The 19,256-nt window shown below is 50.0% G+C and overlaps 1 protein-coding gene across 1 annotated transcript in view; it reads right to left on the reverse strand.

The window, feature by feature from the left end:
* Positions 1 to 7,689: 7,689 nt before the first annotated feature.
* PAXIP1 (PAX interacting protein 1) overlaps positions 7,690 to 19,256 on the reverse strand; it is a 41,002-nt gene continuing 29,435 nt past the window's right edge. The window contains exons 13-22 of the mRNA XM_088832009.1: positions 18,193 to 18,236; positions 16,994 to 17,064; positions 15,610 to 15,712; positions 14,429 to 14,597; positions 9,864 to 9,964; positions 8,842 to 8,976; positions 8,688 to 8,763; positions 8,523 to 8,601; positions 8,264 to 8,457; positions 7,690 to 8,186 (exon numbers count right to left, since the gene is read on the reverse strand). Coding sequence (XP_088688135.1) covers positions 7,999 to 8,186; positions 8,264 to 8,457; positions 8,523 to 8,601; positions 8,688 to 8,763; positions 8,842 to 8,976; positions 9,864 to 9,964; positions 14,429 to 14,597; positions 15,610 to 15,712; positions 16,994 to 17,064; positions 18,193 to 18,236 — 1,160 coding nt within the window. The 3' untranslated portion in view covers positions 7,690 to 7,998. The remainder of the gene's footprint in view (positions 8,187 to 8,263; positions 8,458 to 8,522; positions 8,602 to 8,687; positions 8,764 to 8,841; positions 8,977 to 9,863; positions 9,965 to 14,428; positions 14,598 to 15,609; positions 15,713 to 16,993; positions 17,065 to 18,192; positions 18,237 to 19,256) is intronic.

Raw genomic sequence — 19,256 nt, forward strand, 5'->3', positions numbered from 1 at the left:
TTGCCTAGAAAATCCCGTGGATGGAGGAGCCTCGTAGGCTGCAGTCCGTGGGGTCGCTAAGGGTCGGACACGACTGAGCAACTTCACTTTCACTTTCACACATTGGAGAAGGAAATGGCAACCCACTCCAGTGTTCTTGCCTGGAGAATCCCAGGGACGGGGGAAGCCTGGTGGGCTTCCGTCTATGGGGTCGCACAGAGTCGGACACGACTGAAGTGACTTAGCAGTAGCAATCCTTTTATTGTTTTAAACCTTTTATTTTATATTGGGATCTAGCTGATTAACAATGTTGGTGATAGTTTGAGGTGAACAACAGAGGGATCCTTTATTAATATTTTATATTCTCAGTGTATAATTCTTTCACCTCCTTGATCAGGTTTATTCCTAAGTACTTTATTGTGGGCAGGGGATACAATTTTAAAAGGGAGTTTGTTTTTTGTTAAACATTTCCTTTTTATTTCATTTTTAATGTGAGAAACGCAGCCGCTTGCCGCGCGCTAACCTTGAGTCCTGCACCTCACTTCTAGCAGTTCTTGCCTGGCGTCTGCAGGGATTTCTATACACGGTATCATGTCTCCTGCACATCAAAACAGCCTCACCACTTCCCTCCTATCTAGATACCCTTATTTCTTGTCTTTTTATTGTGGCTAGGACTTGCAATACTATGTTGAATAGAAGTGGTGAGTCTTATCTTTGTTACAGATTTTAGGGGGAAGACTTTCAGCTTTTCACTGTTGCGTATTATACTATCTGTGGATTTGCCATAAAGTTTTTTATTCTGCTGAGATACAGTAAGTCTTTTTAAAATCATGAATGGATGCTGAATTTTTGCAGAGGCATTTTTTGAGCCTGAGAGCATCGTGTGATCTTGGTTTCTGTCTTTGCATTTGTTGATGGTGGTGTGTGACATTAATTTTGCGAGTGTTGAGCCATCCTTGCGATACTGGGATTTATCTGACTTGGTCACTGTGTCTGACCCTTTTTATGTCTTGTTGGGTCTGGCTTGCTAATTGGTTGAGAATTTTTGCATCTATATTCGTCAAAGATGAATCAAACAACAGCAACATACCCCTCACAGACACTGGCCCACAGTTCTCTCGTGTCCGGTTTTGCTATCAGGGTGACAGCGCCTTCAGGGCGTCTTCAGGAGTCTTCCCCCGACTTCAGGCTGTGGGAAGAGTTTGAGTAGAATTGGTATGAGTTCTTTGCTTGTTTGGTAGAATTCCCGTGTGAAGCCATTAAGTCCTGGACTTTGGTTTGTAGGGAGTCTTTTGTTTTTTAATTTGCAGATTCTATTCCACTTCTGGGCTTCCCAGGTGGTTCAGTGGTAAAGAAACCGCCTGCCAACGCAAGAGAGACAAGGGACGTGTGTGTGATCCCTGGGTCAGGAAGATGCCTGGAGTAGGAAATGGCATCCCACCGCAGTACTCTTGCCTGGGAAGTCCCATGAACAGAACAGAGGAGCCTGGTGGGCTACAGTCCACGGGGTTGCAGAGAGTCAGACACGACTGAGCGACCGAGCACACACACGCACTTCCACCGTCAGATCAGCTCAGTCGCTCAGGCATGTCTGACTCTTCGTGACCACGTGGACGGCAGCACATCAGGCTCCCCTGTCCATCACCAACTCCCGGAGCTCGCTCAAACTCATTTCCATCAAGTTCGTGATGCCATCCAACCATCTCATCCTCTGGCGTCCCCTTCTCCTCCTGCCTTCAATCCTTCCCATCATCAGGGTCTTTTCTAATGAGTCAGCTCTTCACATGAGGTGGCCAAAGTATTGGAGTTTCAGCTTCATCATCAGTCCTTCCACTGAACACCCAGGATTGATCTCCTTTAGAATGGACTGGTTGGATCTCCTTGTAGTCCAAGGGACTCTCAAGAGTCTTCTCCAACACCACAGTTCAAAAGCATCAATTCTTCGGCAATCAGCTTTCTTCACAGTCCAACTCTCACATCCATACATGACCACAGGAAAAACCATAGCCTTGACTAGACGGACCTTTGTTGGCAAAGTAATGTCTCTGCTTTTTAATGTATTATTAAGGTTGGTCATAACTTTCCTTCCAAGGAGTAAGCGTCTTTTAATTTCATGGCTGCAGTCACCATCCGCAGTGATTCTGGAGCCTAAAAAAGTCTCTCACTGTTTCCACTGGTTCCCCATCTATTTGCCATGAAGTGATGGGATCAGATGCCATGATCTTATTTTTCTGAACGTTGCGTTGTAAGACAGCTTTTTCACTCTCCTCTTTCACTTTCATCAAGAGGCTCTTTAGTTCCTCTTCACTTTCTGCCATAAGGGTGGTATCATCTGCATATCTGAAGTTATTGATATTTCTCCTGGCAATCTTGATTCCAGCTTGTGCTTCCTCCAGCCCAGTGTTTCTCAAGATGTACTCTGCATATAAGTTAAATAAGCAGGGTGACAATATATAGCCTTGATGTGCTCCTTTTCCTATTTGGAACCAGTCGGTTGTTCCATGTCCAGTTCTAACTATTGCTTCTTGACATGCATACAGATTTCTCAGGAGGCAGAACGGGTGGTCAGATATTCCCATCTCTTTAACAATTTCCCACAGTTTGTTGTGTGTGATCCACACAGTCAAAAGCTTTGGCGTGGTCAATGAAGCAGAAGTAGATGGTTTTCTGGAACTCTCTTGCTTTCTCCATGATCCAGCGGATGTTGGCAGTGTGATCTCTGGTTCCTCTGCCTTTCCTAAATCCAGACTAAACATCTGGAAGTTCTTGGTTCACACACTGTTGAAGCCTGGCTTGGAGAATTTTGAGCATTACTTTACTAATGTGTGAGATGAGTACAATTGTGCGGTAGTTTGAGCATTCTTTGGCATTGCCTTTCCTTGGGATTGGAATGAAAACGGACCTTTTCCAGTCTTGTGGCCACTGCTGAGTTTTCCAAATTTGTTGGCATATTGAGTGCAGCACTTTCACAGTATCATCTTTTAGGATTTGAAATAGCTCAGCTGGAATTCCATCGCCTCCACTAGCTTTGTTCATAGTGATGCTTCCTAAGGCCCACTTGACTTCGCATTCCAGGATGTCTGGCTCTAGGTGAGTGATCACACCATGGTGATTATCTGGGTCTTGAAGATCTTTTTTGTATGGTTCTTCTGTGTAATTTTGCTCCCTCTTCTTAATATCTTCTGCTTCTATTAGGTCCATACCATTTCTGTCCTTTATTGAGCCCATCTTTGCATGAAATGTTCCCTTGGTGTCTCTAATTTTCTTGAAGAGATCTCTAGTCTTTCCCATTCTATTGATTTCCTCTATTTCTTTGCATTGATCACTTAGGAAGGCTTTCTTTTCTCTCCTTGCTTTTCTTTGGAACTCTGCATTCAGATGCTCATATCTTTCCTTTTCTCCTTTGCTTTTCGCTTCTCTTCTCTTCACAGCTGTCTGTAAGGCCTCCTCAGACCGCCGTTTCGCCTTTTTACATTCCTTTTCCTTGGGGATCACTTTGATCACTGCCTCCTGTACAATGTCATGAACCTCCGTCCACAGTTCTTCAGGCACTCTATCAGATCCAATCCCTTGAATCTATTTATCACTTCTACTGTATAATCATAAGGGATTTGATTTAGGTCATACCTGAATGGTCTAGTCATTTTTCCCAACTTTCTTCAACTGAAGTGTGAATTTGGCAATAAGGAGTTCATGAAATGAGCCACAGTTGTTTTTACTAACTGTATGGAGCTTCACCATCTTCAGCTGCAAAGAATATAATAAATCTGATTTCGGTGTTGCCCATCTGGTGATGTCCATGTGTAGAGTCTTCTCTTGTGTTGTTGGAAGAGCATGTTTGCTATGACCAGTGTGTTCTTTTTGGCAAAACTCTGTTAGCCTTTGCCCTGCTTCATTTTGTACTCCAAGGTCAAATTTGCCTGTTACTCCAGGTATCTTGACTTCCTACTTTTGCATTCCCTACTTTTGCAGGCCCCTATGATGAAAATAACATCTTTTGGGGGTGTTAATTCTAGAAGGTCTTGTAGGTTTCACAGAACAATTCAACTTCAGCTTCTTTGGCATTAGTGGTCGGGGCATAGACTTGGATTACTGATACTGAATGGTTTGCTTTGGAAATAAACAGAGATCATTCTGTCATTTTTGAGACTGCACCCAAGTACTGCATTTTGGACTCTTTTGTTGACTTATGATGGCTACTCCATTTCTTCTAAGGGATTCCTGCCACAGTAGTAGATATAATGGTCATCTGAGTTAAATTTCACCCATTCCCATCCATTTTAGTTCATTGATTTCTAGGATGTCGATGTTCACTCTTGCCATCTCCTGCTTGACCACTTCCAATTTTCCTTGAGTCGTGGACCTAACATTGCAGGATACTGTGCACTATTGTTCTCTACAGCATCGGATTTCACTGTCACCACCAGACACATTGTCAACGGAGCGGCGTTTCCGCTTTGATCCGTTGCCTAATTTTTCTGTAATTATTAATAATTGCCCTCTGCTCTTCCCCAGTGGTGTACTGGACACCTTCCAGCCTGGGTCAGGGCGAGGGGGCTCATCTCGTGGTATCACATCTGAGAAATGTCCTTGCCTTCTATGCTAAATGACAGTCCTCCTGGGTGGAGTGTCCTGGGCGGCAGGGTTTTCCCTTCAGGACTCTGAATTTACCTGGCCACTCCCTTCGGACCTGCAGTGTTTCTGGGGAGGAGTCAGCCGGCAGCCTTGTGGGGGTTCTCTTGTAACGAATCCTTCAGACCCCTCCTTCACTTCTGACGTTTTCATGGCCCTCTGTCTTGGTGTGGGTCTGCTGGGACCGCATGCTCTGTGGGTGCAGGCAGGCGGCCCTCGGTGCTGTGTTCACACAGCCAGCGGTGCAGATCCTCTGAAATAAGCAGTTGTGCACCCAGGCCGGCCGTGGGAGCTGGGGGGCAGCTCAGGCCTGGCCCAGCCCCCAGGTGCACCCACAAACCCACGGCTGCCCGGGCCCGACCTGTCCCAGCCAGGGAGCCACCGCTGTCCACTCGCGTGCCCAGGAGGCGCAGAGTGGACAGAGCCAGAGCCAGCCCCTGGCTCAGCGCGGGAGGTGGATCTCAGCCCCGCCTCCACGGCAGGGCCCTGAGGGTGCCGAGCCCGCTCATGGAGGCGGGGCTGTGCTGAGGCCACATGGAGGCTGCACTCGGCCCTTCACGTGCCCCTTCACATCAGTGTTTGGCTTCTCCAGCGGCCAGGGCGTCTTCCATGCCGCCCCAGTTGCGGGCACTCCAGCCCCTCAGGCTGTTCACGCAGCCAACCGCGGTCCTCTCCCTGGCCTGTCCTGCACGAACCAGCCGGCACACGTCTCTGGCTGAAGACCGCATGCGGGCAGCGCAGAGCCTCTCTGCCGGGCTGTCTGCTCTGCCTGCTACGTGCCCCTCCAAGTCTCTGAAGAACCCCCCTGCCCCGGCTGGTACCCCTTGGGTGAGGGCCTTTCTCGGGGTCGGGACCTGTCCCCTGTCAGAGCTTCCTTCCAGGGGCACAGGGCCGGTCCTTCTTCCCTCCCCACCCCCTTTCATCCTCCTGGGTTGCGTGATATTTCTTGGGCTACTCGATGCCTGGGCTTTCCCGCCAGGAGGTACTGGGAGAACTGCTCTGCGTGTGGATGCGTTTGTGGGAGGAGGTGAGTCCCACGTCCTTCAGTCCTGCCATCTGGACTCCAAGCCGCGCACCTGTCTGCGCAGAGGCGTATGGCCTTGGGTTTGTTCGGACACCGAGTGTGCCGTCTTCATCGCATCCATCTTTCTCCACCCATGTGCAGAGTGCGACAGTGGGGGCCAGTCACACCAGCTCACCATGCACTGGACATAGGCCTGGCGCGAGCGAAGGGCTCAACTGCCAGCCACACCAGCTCACCACTCACTGGACTTAGGCCTGGCGTGAGCGAAGGGCTCAACTGTCAATCTTAATGTTAACTTTAAAAAAACCTACACTCAGAATAACGGGTATATAAATCTACTTTTTGAACTGTAAGTGGTGTGAAATGTATTTTTTAAAAATTTTAAAAATATTACTTATAAATGAAATAACACCTCAGATATATTAAACTGTAGAAACTCTAAGAGCTTTCTTACTGTGGCTTCTAGAAACTTCAAAATTACATGTGGTTTAGATTATACTTCTGCTAAATCTCGACTCAGACCAGACAACAGGACAAACTGAAAGACTTCCTTTCTTATGAGAAATAATTGTACAACCTGATCAACCTAACAAGTTGATTTATCTTTTTCTTAAATCTTCATATGTAATCTCCTCTGAGCCTCCAAAGTCAGTGCTCAGCAGCTGTGCAGGCCAGTTGGCTGTAGACAGCTCCTGGAGTTTTTAAGGAGTATTTCTTGGCAGCTTTTGAAAAAACACTCAGTGAAAGGTTAATCAAATCAGTCAGGTTTGCACGCTGCTTAAACAAACCCCCTCTTCACTGAAGACTGAACAGATGCATAGAGTCTACCCAGAGGCTCTGAGGCCATTACCGTGTTCGCTTTTCTTCAAGGGTATACGAAGCGGGACCATACTCTGAATACTGTGCAATCAACATTTTGTGCCAACTCACGAAACTCCTGCCGTACTTCCAGGACCTTACAGATTCTAGATTCTTTCACGTCAACATTCATTCCACCTGTGGTTCATGAGAAGAGTCAGCTCTGCAGGTAAGTTTGTTTGCTTAGGTACAAAAGTAGGAACTAAAATGGACATGCATTGTGAGACGACAGTATGTTAAAGATGCAAGTAAGTGCCAACAGGGTGTGTGTTTTAAAGAGCTTGACAGATTAATGTTTCCAGGAGACCATCAATCAGTGTGTCATCCGCGTGTGTGAGGCTTAACGATGCCCACACGGCAAGAGACGGGTCATGGGGAAGTCGCCACAGGTCAGGGCCCAGAGCACAGGTGAGGTCGCAGGTGTGGAGCCTCACGTCACGACTGTGGCCCTGCAGGACTGACTCCACGCGGCTCCACGTCGGAGCCGGGAGGACACCCCACGCAGCTAAGTGACGCCCGAGCCTCACAGCAGTGCTGACAACTCCCGTGACGGGAAGCCCGGACGTGTTCAATGCACGTGCTCCCCCTACACTGTGCTCGGGCATTAAGCTGTAGGGACTGCACGACTGGAGGACACACCGGAGCCAATTCCAGCTCCTCTTAGGAAGACACCTCAGCAACTGCCGTGGAGGCAATTCCAGCTCCTCCTAGGAAGACACCTCAGCAGCTGCCGTGGAGGCAAGTTCAGAGTCTGAGGAGCACGCGGATGGGCGGTGACATGGCGGCAGGGCTGACTTCTGTGGCAGCACTGGCCTGGAATATACTCATACCTGTAGTATGTTACACACGCTCGAACGTCCGGAGTCACCGGTAAGACCGTGGTCTCCACATACGTTTTATACCTACAACCCTACAGCAAGTGTATTGGAACTGTGTCTGGAACAGAAGCAGGGCTGCGGGTTCCTGCGGTATTAGTGAGTCTGGCCGGGTGTGCCTGGGCTGTCGTAACTGCCAATGCTGTGAACATACCTCTGCTCAGCAGTTCATGTCTCACCGTGATAGAAAGTTACTTCCGTGAGAAAAAATTCTACCAGAAAATATTTTGCCTTGAAATTACTTAAAATGCGATCCAGCTTCATGCAAACCCTATACACTATACAAAAAAATGTCGTAAGAAAGGATCACTCAATTCTAAGTAAAGTTCAAAAGTACGTTTATTTAAAATGTGGGCAAGATTTCAATATAAAAGAAAAGAGTATAAGAAATAAAAATAAAAGTACAAAACATTTCAAATCTTTAACATCCATAATTTAGAGATAGCAAGGTCCTTATTTACATCATTTCTATTTGCAGCTAAAGTTCCATTAACAGTGTCGTGAAAACATTTAGAAACCCGGCAAATGAATCATAAAACCTAATGTGGCCTCTTAAAAGTCATATAATACAAAACATAATTTATGTTTCCTCAGAATAAAATTACACATCTTAAATAAGATGCAACATATTTAATATATTTGTCTTCCTGCTTTAAAAATGCTTGTCCCAAAGAAAGCAGCTGGAAAACAAGGGCATCTGTGGGCATGGGCCGCTCCTGGCAGCAGCGCAGAAGCATCAGTTGAATTTATATGTAGGCGTGTTAAAGGAAAACAACCCACAGCAGAGCGGACCAGGCCCACACCCAGCATGGCTCCACCTGCAGACACAGAGCCCCGGGTGCCCGAAGTCCCGCCTCGGGAAACCGGGCCCTGCGTTCCCCTGCAGGGCACCTGCCAGGCCCGGCCTCCAGCCGCGGCAGGACGCGGCTGCTCACGCGAGGAGAGCCCCGAGGGGTCACCCACAGATGGCGCAGGCGAGCTTTACGCCAAGTCTTCCCTCCACAAGGGAAGTCAGTGAGTGCAGAATGGGCTTTCGGATGGAAACACGGAGGGCGGGAGAGAGCCTGGAGAGGTGTGAGCGCGCCCACTCTAGAGGACAGCCCAAGGGACGCCCTAGCCTGGGGGCTCCCAGTGCGCTGAGGGGGCCCCCCCACCGCCTTCCCAAAGGATATGACTCGTAGTCCAGTGTCTGAGTGAGCACTCCAGTGAGAACAAACTCGGCGTTGTGAACATCTGCCGGGAACAAAGACAAAGGCCGTCAAGCAGACGCCCCTGCACGCACCCAGGCACGCCAACACGCAGCAGAGCGGTGAACGTACCTATTCCTCGGGCAAAATACTCTCGACACAAGTGGAGGTCATTCTCACAGGATATTAAAATTATCTCTGACAAACTCTAGGGAAAGAAAGCAGCTTCTTGGTTACTGGGCCTCGCGCGGGACGCGGCGCTCAACCGCACTTCACCTCCGCGCACCTTACTCTGCTTGTGCTCCATGAGTCTCCGGAAGGACGGCTGTTTGGACAGCACTTTGCCTCCTGCACACTCCACAATCGCTTTCATGGTTGACAGACTCGGGCAGATCCCAGGAGTGATGTAAAAGTATTTCGCCTAAATATGAAAATATGTGCACTGGTTTCAAACTAAACTTTCAGCATGTATGATTTCTCATTCTACCTGAGTCCTCTGACAAAATGCCTCATTTCACAGAGCTAAACAGTGCTAGACCCCCTAATCCCCCACATGAAGAGGGCCTGGAAGAACCCAGACACGGAATTTCAGAAATAAGCACCCTCATATGCTAGGTGCGACCTGTAACTATTAAAAAGTGACTAGAACTTTAATTCCTATGAGACATGAAGTATTCTGTGATAAGAGCAAGAATAAGAACATTTTCCACAATTTCTAAAGCTCAGAAGGAGTACAAAATGATGGTTAAAATTTTCTAACACCCTTACTCTTAAATGTACCAAAAGTATCATTTTGTTTTAAACTCCTCAAATATTTAGAAAAACACAGACTATTTTAGGTAATATACTCTTAACTGAGTACTACAAATCTCTTTTGATTCCTAAAGTTGGCTCCTTAAGAGTAAACAAAACAAAACAAAAAATTGATTACCTCTATTAATCTACTAAGCCACTGTTTGATACAAAAAATTTTCCAAACTGTTCTTAGAAACATTTAAACACTGTAGTCTAGAATTATTAGACACATATTCAGTTAATATTTTCTCAAGAACGGTCTCCATTTTCCAGCTGAATATACGTTTTATGAGAAGAGCTGTTAAAGGCAAAAAAAAAATAAATCTCTGACAAGTCATTCATAACAAACTATTTGAACCCGGGTTCTGTGTAACGCATCTCTCATCGATTCTCTTCGCCCCAGAACACACCCTGGAGGAGGCCCGACCGCGCAGGGCGAGAGCGGAGCAAGCTGCCCGCTCCGTCAGGGCCACCTGGCTGCAGCAGCTGAGCTGAGCTCCCGTCCAGGCATACCTTGAAGAGTGGAGAAACGTGGGCCCTCCTCAAGGACTCCTCCAGACTGAAGGAGAAAAGCACTTCGGCCTCCGCGTCTCGGAGGAGGTAGTTCTGCTCATCTGAAAAGGAAGACAGCAGGGCCTCAGAAAGTGCCTGGCGCTGGGGTGCACCGCGTGTGACTGGCTCCAGGCACCCCGGGAGAAACCTGTGAACAAGTAAGTCTCCCGATTGTATTTCAGTTCCTTTCCTCCCGAAAACAGCCAGGCCAAAGACACTCCTCCTCCTGGACCAGGGTTCCTTAGCTTTTAGGAACAAATGTCCCGAAAGCCGTGGAGCCTCCTCTCACCCCTGGGAGGCTCCCCACCCCCTGTAAGTTCACACTGCTGAGGGGCCACAGCGCCCCAACCCAGACCCAGATGTCCCCGTGCGGAGGGACAGCCCAGGAACCAGCTTCACAGCTGGCGTGTGCTCGCAGGGACCAGTGAGTTCAGAACCACTGGACTCCAGCTGAGAGTCAATTAGCCACAGTTTACAGATGTACCAAAAACAAGTTCCTTTTATACATGAACATGTACATATAAAGAATGGTTTTACCAGATTTTGAGCATCTAAGAATTTTTAAATAATACCTAATTTGTCAAAAAAGTAAAGATCACAGAATGTTTTAATCTTCTTATGAATACATCTCACTCAGAAAAGCGTTTCACCATCGTAACTAAACTAACAGTCCAAGGGTAGGGCTGAGTCAGACACACTGCAGGGCTGACGGGCCACACGCGGGGTCTACCACGCGCCCTTCTCTTCTCAAAACAACACCTTAAAAACAAGAAATCCATTCTCAGCGCAGAGACACAGTAGCTGACTCCATCACGCCACTCAGGAAGACACTGAGGTTTAACAACTGCCAGAAATGCAAGCCCATCAGCCAGTTGCAGAAAAAGAAGGCAGTACACGTGGTTAAAGAAGAGAAGACTGTCTAAACAATGAAGTTAAAATGTGAACGAAGAAATGCTGTCCTGCATGAAGCGACAGCCTTGAATGAAGTGACATGTCTGAAGTCTCAGTATCCACAGCAGGAAGAAGGCTGCCGGGCTGCCGAGGGGAAGCAGTCCACGTGTAGGCAGAGGACGGACTCTGAAAGGAACAGCAGCTGCGACAGCCCTGGGTTTCTAAGAGGAGCAACTTGGTCAGAGTCGCACCAAGAGTTAACTTGAAAATCAAGCTTCCCATCCTTGGCTAGAAACCCCGGTTGCTTGATCGTCTTTTTTTCCCCCTATAGAGCAATGGAGCATCACTTGACGGAAGATAAGCACCCTTGTATGATGGCTCTGGGAGCTTTTTCAGGCTGAGGATAAACTCTTGTAAAGGAGTTATTTCACCTGCCAGCTAGACATCTTCACACCCACTTAGGCTGCAGCACAGGTCACTTACGGAGAAGGACAGTGTGTCTTTTTTAAACACAAGTTTTGCTTGGTTTCCAATGCTACTTGGTAAATGAATGGAGAAACAAGAAGGCTGTTGATTATTCTTTCCCCAAACTTTAGACTGTTATGGGGCATGGCTACTCTTAAGTGGAAAGGTTCGGATACACCTGCGGACCCTCCTGTGCAACCACTTCCCTGGGAACGATCCTTCTGGGCAGGGGCTGAGTCTCATTTCCCAGGAAGTCCCCAACTCTGTCCATCAGCTCAGCACAAGGGCCGGGACCAGGCTGAGTGTCGCCACGTCTGTTCATGGGACCTCTCTGTATTTCCAAGCTGCATGACCTCAGCTTCTCAAAATTAGCACAAGCAATGTTGGAATTTATTTTTGAATGCCCTTGGCCAGACTAAGAACATTTGCTAGAAAATAATAAATGGGAATCCAAACAATGATGTTCAGAAATCAGTCAACAGGGAGTAAGAGATCCGACATGTTGCTTTCCTGAGGGTTTAAGATCCTGCCAGCAACACTGATTCTAAGTGACTCGTAAAATGGTGTGATGCCTAACAGGAGCCATCTGTTGACTGGGGGATAAGGAACAGGAGGCCATTCACAGGCCCAGCTGTGCCTGGTGTACACGTCTCATGAGTCAAATGCTCTCCTTCGACCAACTGGAGCCAAACCAGCTCAGGCACAGGTGGAAGAGAAGGGGCAACAAGTCAGGAAACCCAAGATCAAGGTGCAGAGCTCCCCTAAATGAGTCCTGTGCCCTTGGATAAGTAACTGTAATCATCATCGTGTCCTTTCTCTCCAGCAAGAAGTCTAGACAGGACCTGAGTGGCTTTTCTGTCCTGGGATGTGAATCCTCCCACATCTGTCTTCATGCTGTACTGCTCACGATGGCGGACCCCACTATCTTTCCTAGCTCAGAGAGCCCCACAAAGAAAGTAGCCAGCCCTGGGAAGTCCAGGAGTCAGTGTGCTGGGCTTCTGGTAAGGGACCAGGGATCTCGGACTTCAGAGAACACACACATGAGATCAGGAAAGCCGATATTTGAGGCTGGCTCCACCTCCCACCCAGCAAAGAAAGAGATGATCCCTCCTTTCACTGGCATCTCAGCTACAGGAACCAACACACCCAATCTGGAGCCTATGGCGGTAAGAGTTGACACTATCCAGCTGTGTCCTTACAGCACTCTCCCAGCTCCTGCCTCTCTCCCCTGCTGACGGCAGAAACGCTGGCTTTAAAACAGTGTGAACTGCAATCCTTTAGGTAAACATATTCACATCTATGCCTAATTGCGAAGCAACACAATAGTGATTGTATATGTTATAGATATTGTCATCATAATGAGATCTACTCAGCGATAACACTGTGCGTGGCCAGTTCATGGAATGTTCAGTCTTTAGAGATTAGGGGAAGAATTGGATTGCTCTTCTCATTTATCCTCCAGGCACCCACATTTCTAGATAACAAAACCTAAACCAGTGCTTCTCTGTTATTATTATGTAGAAGAATGTGAGAGATTTGGAGTGCTTGTTGAAAATGCAGATTCCTGCTCTGAAAAGAAATCATACAAATGAACTTGCAAAACAGAGAATTCCACACTTAGAGAATGAACTTATGATTGCCAGGGTGGGGTGGGGGGTGGTGGCGGTGGTGGAGTTGGGGGTCGGGGGAAGAATGGCGGGAAGGGATGGTTAGGGAGTTTGGGATGGCCATGTACACACTGCTATATTTAAAACAGATAACCAACAAGGGCCTGCTATATAGCACAGGGAAATCTGCTCAATGTTATGTGGCAGTCTAGACTGGAGGGGAGTTTGGGGGTATGACTGAGTCTCCCTGCAGTTCACCTGAAATTATCACAACGTTGTTAATCGCCTATACCTCAATACAAAATAAAAAGTTTATTTTAAAATTATTTTTAAAAAAAATCAAGCTTCCCACAGCAGCGCAAAGTGATGTGCATTCCAGAAAGAAAGAACCTGTACAATCGGTGTCTCAAACTATGTAAACACAGGTACAAAACGTCACAGCACCCATCCCCCACGGCTGGAAGCTCCCAGCGCTAAAGCTGTGAGATCCCAGGCGGGGCCGTGCTGCAGGGATGGCTGACGGGGGCTGCCTACACACAGGGGACTCGTCCAGGCAGCTAGTGTGTTTAGGACACGGGGAGCAGGTGTCTCGCTGCTGAAGCGCAGACGCGGGAAGGGAGAGACGTGCGTGAGCCCTGTGCCGTGGGGCTGGCACCGGACAGACGGACACGAGACGCACCGCGGGAGTCGGCCTGGCGCAGCCAGACCCCACGGGCCCAAGCACCATCAGCTCCCCAGTCTGCCATGAGCAACCGGGGGTGGCGGGGTCCCTGGGACATGCTGGTGCTGGCGTTGGGGCAGAAGCGTCTACGACGAGCCCAGGACACTCTTGCTTTGCCAAAAGCCACCAGGTCACGACCGGTGGGAGCACGGAGAGGACAGCAAGGCCAGCCTGGCCGGCGGCCACTGGCCACAGAGGGTGACGCGGCGACAGCGACGAGACGGAAAGGAGACGTCAGGAAACAGGGGATAAACGAGAGTTGGCCAAGGGGCAGCAGCAACTGCAGACTTCAGTGTGCTCCCCACAGACAACTCGGGAGCAGGCGGGGCGGAGGGGGAGGGGACCACGTGGACCCCACCCGAGCACAGGGTGGCCCCATGCAGCCCCCTGGGAGGTGGGCGGGGCTGGACCGGGGGCACGCAGCAACAGGGACGGTCCCACCACCCTGTCCTGGGGTGGGTGCCCCGCACTGACCCCCAGGCCACCCGCCCCGTGTTCCCAGGACAAGGCTGGGCGCCCCGCCCCTGCTCCGTCTACTGTCCCACACCTGGAACCCTGCTCGACAGCCAGCGTAGCAGAGAGGACGAACTGTCAGGAAACAGCGAGGCAGGGCCACAGGGTTCTTCCCCAGTACCTCCCCAGTCACCACAACCTTCCTAATTCACAGTAGTAAAATGCAAAGGTATCAAATAACTCACTGGGACATGAAATAATCTGTTATTTATCCACTGAAATTCACAGACTTGAACTCGGTGTTTGCTGGGATGAAAACGGAGACAGGTTTCAAGGCAGACCACTTCTAACTGGGCACCCCGTCCCTGAGGTGCAGCCTGGCCCCTTACCGATGAACTTCTGGCACTTGAAGCACTCCTCCAGCCACTCGGGGGTGACAATGTGCTTCACCACGGAGATGGCCGTCAGGAACTTGACCGTCCGCGTCACCTTGCTGGCGATGAGGTGGGTGCACTTCTGTGCAGACTCGGCGACCTCCCCGCCTAGGATGTAGAGCTTCTGGGGGCCGGGAACACAGAGCAGAGATGAGACCATCCTGTCTGCAGAGCCGCCCGCCCGCAGCTGGGACCTGTCTAGACCGTGAAGGGGGCTCTCAGCTGCAGAAAATGGTGAAAGCGGTGAAGCCAGACCTATGCCACCATGCGAGCCAAGTGGAAACCGGGAGTGACAATAAACATTTCCCTAATCAGTGCCACACGAGTCAAGAGTAAAGCAGGACCTCCACTGGACACCAGAAGGACACCCCTTTGAAGAGGCAGAGAGCTCTGAGGACAAGGCAGCTGGCTGCGGAAGGAGCAACCCTCCCAGGCCGTCTCCGCCCAAGTGAGTGTGGACAAGGCACGTTAAGACACAGTCTCTAAGAAATGAGGACACAAAAATCGACTTAAGACATAGACGTGTAAGAGCTGATCTCTTTATACCCAATCTTCAAAGTAAAAAAAAGAATTTTACAGTAGCATTTGTAATTGTTTCTTTCCTTAAAAAAATAAAGGGAAATGTTTGAGTCTCTGTGACACAGGTCAACTACACTTTAACCACCCGCTTTCCAGACACCCGCATAACAAAGCACAAGCCCACAAGCCCTCCCAGTAGCGCTTCCATGTGAATAAACACAATACACCGCTGAGCCCTGGGCCCGCTGCACCGGAGAGAACACGTCCTGAGAAGACAGTCGGTTCATTCAGGAAACCTGAAGGGGCACAGCGACTCTCACAAGCTAATGTCCTTATGAAAATGGTATTTGTGCAGCTTTGCTAATGTGTGATTACAAGGCTGCTCCTGCTCTTCTCACCTGCGTCGTGCTAACAAGAAAGCAAGCGTCTAAGGAGGCAGCAGCAGCAAGACGCGGCGGGAAGGCAACGATGTCACGACGAGTTTATAGACACACACGATGAACACGCTACAACACGATACTCCTGACTACGTGTTAATAAAACGGCAAGCCTAAAGCAAATATAAACAGAAAGGAACATTCCTAGAAGTCCTTATGCAAAACAGAAAGCGAGTTCACCTTTATGTACTGCTGAGCTTGAAGAGGCTCAAACCCAGTGAAAAGCACAAGAGGGGTCAGTTCCGGTGTCAGCTTCTTGGTGGGAGGTGGAATATCTTCAATTCTATGAAACACAAGGGAGAGAACGGCTATAACTTCCCTAATATGTTCTTTACCAAACAAGGGATTGTAATAGCTTTAACAAGCTCTGAGAGCGTCACCTGTGTGTGGTTTTCTTTCCTTAAAGGGAAAGTGCAGTGACTCACCTGCTCTTTCTTTCCCACCATTTATACAAAGTCACCCCAAAGGGCTCTCGCCTGGCACCCCCAGGGGAGGGGCTGATCAGGCATCACCCCCACCCCCAGCCCGTGCTGGCCCTGGGGGTCTGTGAGGGTGGGAGCGGGGGCTCCCAGGACCCCCTGTGGTCCCGGCCCCGCACCGTCTCCCACAAGCCCCATCTCACCCCAGAAGCTCTGATGCAGGACAAAGCTGGTTGACTCAAGCACACACTTTATATTAAACTTCTTTTTTCCCTTTCCTTAAATTTTTTCAAATACTATTTTTAGGTTATATTTGAGACAATCTATTAAATCAAAAAACCTGTAGCATTTTAATGATGTATATAGTCACGTAATTAGGCTTTTACTAAAGAATCCAACGATCCCCAGCCTGGGTGGCTATGGGGACTAAGGGGACGAAGACCCTTAGTCAACGCGGACCAGGGGTCTCTGGGCTCCAGATGCGCCGCTGGCTTAGCTTCAGCAGGCGAGACCAGGACAGTCTGAGCACACCCTGCCCTGGCCCCACAGAGGGGCTCCACCCCCTTCTGAGGCGGGCCGGGGGTCGACGCGGGCTCCGGGCACACACTGAGGATGACTGGAGCTGGGCCCCAGTGCTCCCGCCCCTGCCCCAGGACGGCAGCTCGTTTCACAGAACGGGAGTTCTGGCGAGACAGAAAAAAGATAAAAAGAGAAGACTGGACTGTTTTTTTTAAATAAGAAAGGAAAAGACACTGGCTATTCCCCGTTTGTCTCCAGCAATGAAACGACAGCTCTCATGATACAGCTGCGATGCACGCGAGCAGCAGATCCTTCCGAGTCCTGGTGGGTTAGCTGCTCAGTCATGTCCGACTCTCTATAACCCCATGGACTCAGCCCACCAGACTCCTCTGCCCATGGGATTCTCTGGGCAGGAATACTGGAGTGTGTGGCCACGCCCTCCCGCAGGGGATCTTCCCGACCCGGGGACTGAACCCGTGTCTCTTACGTCACCTGCACTAGCAGGCGGATCCCTTAGCACCAGTGTCACCGGGGAAGCCCTTCCAAGTGAGAATCCCAACTGCCACCATGGCCTAGAGCACACTGGGAAAGATCATCAACCGTGAAAACCACATGCTTCTTCCTACCTGGCTCTTTTGGAAGAAGGCTGGGTGTTAGTCACTTCGTTCTGCTTCGGTTTGGGAGGTAGTCTCACACCCTGTAATTACAGGACGATCTACCTTAGTGAGCCTCCCCAGTAACACAGCAGCTTCCGAGCGCTTTCCACCCACCTCACCTCACTCAAGAAACGCCCCCCACTGCACAGCCAGCAGAGACCGCAGGCGCCGTGAGCCGCCCAGGGATGCCCTAGCGCTGGCCACCCTCCCTGTTCACCTGACCCAACGGTGCTTTAAGACGCCTTCACCCCTTCTCAGCTCCTGTGACAGATTCAATCCTCAACCTTGAACTTTTCAAAACACTTTTTACTTCAAATATTTTGTTTTTTGTGTCCCGATGGAATTGAGAAAACATAATGATTGCAATTATACCCCTCCAGAAAGACAGAGGTTCCCCTCTGAGGGTGCAGGAGGGTCGGGTCACAGCACTCTGGAGGCGATGGCAGGCCTCTTGCAGCCACTCCAGGACCTGGGCACGGTGCCTGCGCTCCTAACACCAGCTGGAGGCCCTGACCTGCGGAGGCGCCAAGCCCAGAGGGAAGCCGGTGCCTGAGGCCCCACAGCCAGCCCCGCCCCGCACCTGCTGCACCCCCGCCCCAGCCTGTCCTGGCCGCTAATGCAGACCTTCCTCCACAGCACACTCATTCATCTACTATCAGAAGCAACCACCTCTCCATCCGAGCTGAGGGCGGAGATGACCCCGCCGCCCCAAGTGAAAGGCAGCCCTGACTCATTTCCTACCAACAAACCCCTGGCACTCCAGCGTAGAATGGCCCACCCTGAAGGCAGCCCACCAGAGACCCTAGCCCGCGGGCTGGAAGCCCACCACTGCAGCGAGGAGCTGCGGTCAGGGCTGCACGCTGGCACCCCAGTTCCCACCTCCCGAACCCCACGGAAACACACGGTCCCCTCTCTCCTGCTCTGCAAACCTGTGAGCAGTCACGTAGCTCTCTGAAGAGGTCACGGGGCTCACGTGTGTCATATGCATGAGGAGCCAGTATCATCAATGAAGAGAAAAAGCGTGCACTGCACAGCTTAGGACAGGCGAGAAGACTCAGCCCTCACTCGTCACGATGGCCAGTCACTAACAGAGCTACTTACAGATACGAACTTATCCCTACTTCTCTGTAACACAGTAACGCCAAAGCAAGGTGACTAACGTGGCATACCATCAACAGCTCCGCTGACACTTTCAATGGAACTCTCCAAGCATCTGAAGAGAGAAGACACGTTACTTTTCAGAAATACTGTGTAAATAAAGGACCTGTAATCAATATAAAAGCCTTTTCAGGACCCCTACACACTATTATCAGAGAAGGCAATGGCAAGCCACTCCAGTACTCTCGCCTAGAAAATCCCATGGATGGAGGAGCCTGGTAGGCTGCAGTCCGTGGGGTCGCTAAGGGTTGGAAACGACTGAGCGACTTCACTTTCACTTTTACACACTGGAGAAGGAAATGGCAACCCACTCCAGTGTTCTTGCCTGGAGAATCCCAGGGACGGGGAAGCCTGGTGGACTTCCATCTATGGGGTCACACAGAGTCGGACACGACTGAAGTGACTTAGCAGCACACACTATTGCATAAAACAGGTTAGCAATAAGGACCTGCTGTATAGCACAGGGAACTCTAAACACTCTGTAACAGCTACATGGGAAAAGAATAAAAAAACAGACATATATACAAGTATCACTGATTCACTTTGCTGTACCTGAGACTAGCACAACATTATAAATCAACCATATTCCAACAGAAAAGCAACTAAAAATGGAGGCGTATCACTAACATGAAAAATGAGAGGCCTCTCCAGGTGAGGGTCACCCTGGACACACAGCGGCTTCAGTGACGGCCTCCAGGAAGGGAGCCATGAGGGCTATTCCTGAGTTCATAGGGAAGCCTGGCAGGGGCCAGGGGTTCCGTGTGAGACAAAGCTGAGCAAACCATCCACCCGCGGCCCAGCGCAGGCACCGCCCGCCCGCATGGGCTGCACCCCAGACAGTTCGGGAGCCCCGCGCGCTGGCATCCGAGAAACTGACGAGCGCAGTGCGTGGGGGCGGTGGCCCAGCTGGGCCCCTGAGGACACATGTCACCAAGGAAGGGTCTGGCGCCTGCACCAAGGCTTCAGAGCGGACGTCACACCCAGGTCTGTCCCAGGGTAGCAGGCTCAAAACATGGGTAGCATGGATCAAAACAAGGGAGGGCTTTCTTGCAACTGAGGCCATTAGGAGCAGACC

This window comes from Moschus berezovskii, chromosome 3 (assembly GCF_049115385.1).
Source record: "Moschus berezovskii isolate FMDL1 chromosome 3, NW_MosBer_1.0, whole genome shotgun sequence".
Lineage (NCBI taxonomy): Eukaryota > Metazoa > Chordata > Mammalia > Artiodactyla > Moschidae > Moschus > Moschus berezovskii.